The 6,760-nt window shown below is 39.2% G+C and overlaps 1 protein-coding gene across 1 annotated transcript in view; it reads left to right on the top strand.

Moving 5' to 3' along the window:
* Positions 1-6,540, top strand: part of LOC109956596 (protease-associated domain-containing protein 1) — an 8,797-nt gene extending 2,257 nt beyond the window's left edge. The window contains exons 5-6 of the mRNA XM_020593843.1: positions 81-197; positions 5,965-6,540. Coding sequence (XP_020449499.1) covers positions 81-197; positions 5,965-6,256 — 409 coding nt within the window. The 3' untranslated portion in view covers positions 6,257-6,540. The remainder of the gene's footprint in view (positions 1-80; positions 198-5,964) is intronic.
* Positions 6,541-6,760: the final 220 nt, after the last annotated feature.

Genomic DNA, 6,760 nt, shown 5'->3' with positions numbered 1-6,760 from the left:
TCCACTTTTATTTATATAAGCATAAAAAAGTAAATATTCATTATTGATCTCCACCCACACCCCGTTTCCATGGGTTCTAGGATGATGATCAGACGATCCCTTCAGAGACAAGCGCTGCCGTGGGCTGTTATCTCCATCCCTGTCAATATTTCCTCCTTGGCCTCGTTCCCACTCAAGCAGCCACCATGGACACTGTGGTAGAAATGGCACACACCCACAACTTGAACATTTTGTCATCACATTATATCCTGTCATCAGTGAATAAGCCTCGAAGGGGATTTTTTTTTATGGTGGTTAAACAAATTCACACCGATGAGTGGTGAACAAGTAAAATTAACACACATGATTAGCCAAAGGCGGGTTTTGCAAGCCTCTTTGTTAGAGCCGTTGTACCAGGTAACAAGAAAAGAGCATGATTATTCTCGGTGCTCAGCTGAATGTTGGAATACTTAGCAACTGGCTTTAATCACTGTACATGTCTTTCAGTAGAGCCCAGACATACAGTACAGCATATTGGGGATGTCTCACTGTAAAAATAGAAATAAGTTCCTTTTTTCTGCATGAACATTAACGACATGAAACTATGATCAGAAACATGAACATTGTTTTACTCATGGTAATAAATATTAAATGAAACATTTTGCAAATGTGCCATTTATTTTCTTTATATGGTGCACATGTGCAACTTTAAAGGCTTTAAAGGCACATTTGATCCACTTGACTACTATAACCCTTTGTCTTTCATTGCTTTGCATTTACAATATTATGTTTGCATCGTCACCATTCTTGGCCCAGACAAATGTGACAGTTAGGATAAACAAGACTGACACAATGATATTGGCAGAATACAAATAATGAAAAAGGCAATTTGACAAGTAGCCTTTTTTAAAAATGGCAACATGCAATATATGACAATAGTTCAGTGCTACAGAGAATATGGTTATGGTTCATGCCCACAGTAACCTGGAGGACAATTATTGTGATGCTCTGAGCAGTGTTGGGCAATAGAAGGTCCTGTAATACCTGAACTGCTCTGCAGAAAACATTACTTTTCTCCCCTAATTTAGGACCTTACATCACAGTCCCAACAACTATCCCAGTCAGCCAGCTATTCTATACATTCAGTGTCAGTAAAATTGTCTGAAGGTTGTAAGCTATGCTGCCTGGCCACTTTAATATTCACACCTGTAGAGCTGTATGCAATTCAATGCAGCTCTTCCGCCTTGACATCTGTGTCTATGAAGCTCAAAATGTTTAAGATTTTGGTGAAATTGTCTTTAAATGTATACATTCAATTATCTGTTTATTATTGAGGTCACATTTGAAGATGGTGTTGTACTGGACTACATTATATTCAGAGGTGTCTCTATATTTTTGTTCTCCCCAGCTACATAGATGAGAGGGTCAGAATATTAGGAACGCCTCTGAACATAACATAGGCCAGGCAGTGTATATGGTAGTAACATGTTAGAAGAAAAGGAGAGTCTCCGCCAAAAACAGAAGCAGGAGGGTATACCGGTGTACTGCACTTTTACATTGCTGGCAGGACTGAGCACCATGCAGCAAGGAGCACTCCAGATGATCAGTGACAACATCTTGGATATTCTGTGGAACATTACTGAGGTTTATTAAGTATAATGTACAAGGTAGGCAGTAAGATTCTTTAATTAAATTTGTACAGCAGAAAAATGAAAACATACCAAACAAGAAATCTAAAAGATGAAGTATCACAAGTTTCGCAAAAGGCTCGTTTACCCTGGAAGATGTTCTCTCTCTACACAAGGCTTTACTTTGGTGATAACACCTTGTGCAATGAGTGCTGCTTCTCCTTGTGGAAAATGTGTGATTTCTGATTTTGGGCTATACAGATAAAAGTTGACTTGTGCAAGTTGCATCTTCCCAGATGATACCATCTTTGTAATTTTTGTTGTAGGTCTTTTGCCTTCTTGTGAATGCACAAATATCAATTCTTCATAACCCTGAGAGAAATCCAATTACTAAAGCTCTTGTTACAATTGCGTTCATTTTAGTTCTGTGCAGATTTACATGTTTCCTTTCAGGGAATATTGACTGAAGATGGAGCAGTTATAGCACTTACACCTAACTGTCCCCCATTCTAAACAAAAATGTTTCAAATTGGATCTTGCATTGGTGCTTTATGACAGATTGGGAAAGAAAACACCAGACATACATATTTGACTGATCCTTTGTACTTTGTGTAAGTAAAGCATGGTTTGGTGTCCTTTGAGGAATCCCTTTCATTCTTTTAATCCTAAAAACCCCAAGTGGGCGGAGGGGCAGAGTTGACTACTCTTTGCAGAGACCTTTTGCTGCTGCAGTGCAGCCCTGGTACCAGCAGCTTCCTTTTCACAGTCGCTATGATGCTGGGTGACCAGGAGAGGTCCTCAGATACACGGACTCCCGTTCATCTGAGGCCAAGTAAAGTTAAAAACAAGTGTTTATTCGTTGCACAGAATTGTTGGTTGTTATTGAATATAAACGAAAACAATTCAAAATATGTTTAGTTTCCATTTGAATAAACTGTTAATGTGCGGGCCTTACTTTGCTTATCAACGCCACTCTCGTCACCTTACCTCTATTCTGGGGGAAAGGTCAAAGATTTTTTTATTGTCAATTCACTATATGTGCAGAACATACAGAAAAATCGAAATACTGTTTCTCCCTCACCTAATGTAGAATGTCCGTAACATTTAACAAACTAAAATAGAATAAAAGTAGAATAAACACAATAAATTGAATGAATACTGAAGGATAAACTAATGGTACAACCCAATAGGCTACGAAGAATCTCAAAGCCATGTGCAAACTGGGGGAAATTACTTCGGTTGACGAGAATGGAATTAAAGGCTTTCCAATTAAACTCGAATAAAAATTTGTGCTATTCTCAAATGTGCTGTTCTAGCATTAGGCTATTGTCTTATTATAAAAGTACAACGCTTCCCTCAAATAGTCAGAAGCTAGAGGTTAAGTGTGGCGCTGTCTTCAAGATTCCAAATGTTTATTGTCATATACACAGTATGGAAACGTGTTTCCCTGCACAATGAATCTTTGTTCAGATTTGGTGAAAGAGTGCCTAAACGTTTATAGAACATTTATCTTTCACTTTTAGGCTTAGAAAACAGTTTGACTCTAAACCCGTATTTTGAGGACCTAGAAATAATTTATTTTGTAGCCAGTGCATAATACTAATAATAATAATGATAATGATAATGATAATACACTGAGCCCAACCTTAACGAATCTCGCTCTCTTCGTACAGTGCGTGTCAATAGGAAAAGTGCGTTCGTTCACATTGTCTAATTTTTGTGTTCCATAGGTTTAGCACTAACTCATTGGGCTTACAAAAACGCACAAGATAATGACATTTTAGAGACAAGTGAGCGACCAATATTCTCCTCGTATTTAATTAACACTAAATAATGTACTGTCAAATAGTCCATTAGGTCTGTTTGAGCTCAAAAATTTAATTCAAAATGCACAGCCTAAGTTTACTGTAACATTATTAACGTGCCACCGTAAAATCGAACAGTGCATATACAACGCACTACACCACAGTTCAAAACTGCAGCCTCCTTATCTGCAAGATGAGGGGCAACCTGACAACATGTCTGTGGCAAACAAAGTCCTTGAATGTTTTTATCAGCGGTCACTGAATCTTCGCAGGTGCTGACAGAGTCGTCTGTTGCATTTTTCACAATCAGAGTCTTCCTCGGCCAATTCCTTTGCCAGTTCTCGGGCAGGACTGAGACTCTGAGAACGAAGCGGGTTAACAGCTGCTTACTGCGGATTTGCTGCTGAAAGAAAGGAGCGTTTCACATTTATTGCAGTATGAACTTTGTACCTCTTTCTGCATCTCGGGCACACTCTGCCCCACACTGTCCTCACCAGGGCTTCTCTCAGAGCCGGACTGCCCCACAAGTACACCGACGGTGTGCACACAGCGTTGAAACGAGCCATGATGGCGAAAACATTAGTGGCCTCGTTTCTAAATGTCACCCCTCGTCCTGCCAACAGTCTGAGGGCGATATTAACAAAAGATGGGGTCCACAACACCAAGAAGATTATGACAACAAATATTATGATCCTCAGTGATTCCTTCTTCCTGTCTTTCTCCGCGCTGGGAGGGTCTCTTTCAATTTGGAATCTGGCAATAAGGTACAGTTTAATAGTCATGACCACTTTGATTAGAACAATTATTTGTACGCTTATATTGCCTAAAGCATATGTTTGTATTGCTTTGGAAAGCGGCAAAAAAGTTTGAATGGTCGTCATAAAGTAGACATGAAACCAACAATAGATGTTTACACAAATAACCACTCTCCGGGTGATAAAGCGCGCGTAAAAGAACGGATGACAAATGACAGCATATCGGTCAAACTGTGCAAATAGAAACGTCAGCAAGTTTACCCCAAGAAGACTAGGTAACATATTGAACGTTCCATTTCTTGAAGGAAATCCCTCACTAACATCAAATATGCCGATATAATACCCTGAAACCCCGACCAGCGTGTCGGTGATACTGGTGTTCAGCATGAAAATAAACCTGTTTTGGAGGCGAAGCGCTTTTGTAGCCAGGATGGCTATCACTACAGGTCCGGCCACAAGAACAACAGTTGTTGCGAATAAAATCTGAAAAATAAAGATGAAGTAGTCCACAGGAGCGTCGAACGTCACCGACAGAGGCACTCCTAAAGAGTCCGTGATGTTGGAGAGGAGCGTCATTCCAGTAATGCAGCTTTAAAGTGTCCTGTCCCTTTATAGCCGGTTGATAAGCCACTGCTCAGGTAATCACGAATTCTTTCCCCATGAGGCATCTCTCTTTTCTTATCAGTGATCGGGGGTTATATTGGTCCAACAGCTTGAAGAACCTTTTTTAATTTTCTTTTTTCTTTCATTGAGCTATAAAGGCTAGAATTTGCATTTCAGTTTTCCTTTTTTAAACATAAACATAGAAGATTGCATCCCTGACGTATTCATACGGGAGATGATCCTTCTGCCTTCTTCAAGACTTGCTCCATAAGTAAACGATTGTGCTGTAAATGTTACAGCTGCAAGACTTGACTTTAAAAATGTTTTTAAAATGTGCTCAAGTAACATGAAATATTTTGCTGTGGCTGCACAACTGAAAAGGAAACACTTATGGCCTGATTTGCTAAACGTTTGTTAAAACGTGTGCGAACTTGATAATGCCTGCAAAATACTGTGCAAACTGATCTACTAACAGGCTGCGCTGAGGATTGCTTCTGTCAAAGGTGGAATATAGTGCGTCTTGTCCATTCTGCATATTTGCCTTAATCTGCAGTATGAGGTGTTTCTACTGAGAATACAGGGAGGTGATAATGCATATACATTAATTTAGCTCGCACAGTGTGATTTATTAAGCTTTTGGCACATGCGGATTTAATACCCTTGAAAGCAAGGTGCAACGAAGCGCTCTGCGTTTACGCACAGATGTCTGCTGTTGCTGTGGTGGTGGGGAGACACAGACACAAGAAAAGAATACAATGAGAATGCCGATATTTACATCTTTGGAGTGAGAGAGGCAAAAATAATGTAATATTTTCTTTTCTTTATAATATTCAAATTTCTGCAGCTCAGTCAAATGTTTATTTGCCTCTTCAACTAACACCTCTTATTCTGTTAGATCAAATTTCATTCTGCGCTTGCTGTCACTTTGTTTTCTCCTGCAAAACATGCTCCACCCAAAGGTGCAATGAACACGCAGTTTAGTTTTTTTTTTTTTTTGCAGATCTTAGTAAATCGGGCCCTTAGTGTTAGGCGTCCTATCCTGCATTAGCAGTGTGCCTCACTTCCCTTTTCTGTCAGTGTACAGTTCTATTTTCTATGGGACCTTTCATTCTTAACATTTGAAGGCAATAATTGTGGCCCACGCAGTGCTTATCTGATAGTGTCTTGTTGATCTGTTTTTTTTTTCTGTGTAAGGATGCAACTGACAAGGACTCATACAGTCAAACTCCGGTGCACTGATGAAGGAAACCCTCAGTTGAACCCATCCAGAGTGAGAATCGTCTTGGAAGGGATTGTGGTGATGGATGAGCTCGCCAACCTTCCTCAGGCCTTCTGCGTCCTTTTTGGACTGATTTACGCCCTGCACCTGGATTATCCCAAGTACATGAAAAACACTTTCTACTTTGTCCAACAGGTGATGCTCAACCTGGGTAAAAGTCAGCTGGCACCAAAAAATCAGACTCTGAAAAACCAGCTTGCAGTATGAAATGGGTTTTGGGTTGTCATGCTACTGTTCTGGATATCAGGTGCTTAGTTTTCAATGTTGCACTTTTAGAAAAACATGTTTGCACTAGTTGTACTTCCTGTCTTATGGTATTGGCCCTGATATTGTGGTTTGATCCCATTCTGATTCACAGGTCATTTGTTCAATACATGTTAGGACTTGAGGGGTATTACTGTAATATCTGTACTGTAATAGTTTTAATACTGTAATATTAAAACTTGAAAGTTTTAAGGCAAGGAATTATGTACCTTGACTTTAATGTTGTATTATTAAGCTGAAACTTCATAAGTCAAATTTTGTGATTTTCATTTCCTGTTTATCAAAGTTTTCATGTGTAACATCTTGAAGACAGAAATAAAACATTATACACATGTTGAAGATAACTTGGCTAAATAGGCAAGGAAATTAATATGGCAAAATTTGAATCAGATCAACTTGGAATTTATTGTAATGAGCTTAACATATTAGGTGCAATAATTATGCAAA

Source organism: Monopterus albus, unplaced genomic scaffold (genome assembly GCF_001952655.1).
Source record: "Monopterus albus unplaced genomic scaffold, M_albus_1.0 scaffold20.1, whole genome shotgun sequence".
NCBI classification, from domain to species: Eukaryota; Metazoa; Chordata; class Actinopteri; order Synbranchiformes; family Synbranchidae; genus Monopterus; species Monopterus albus.
The sequence above is the reverse complement of the archived record's forward strand: the minus strand, read 5'-3'. Positions and strand labels throughout refer to the sequence as shown.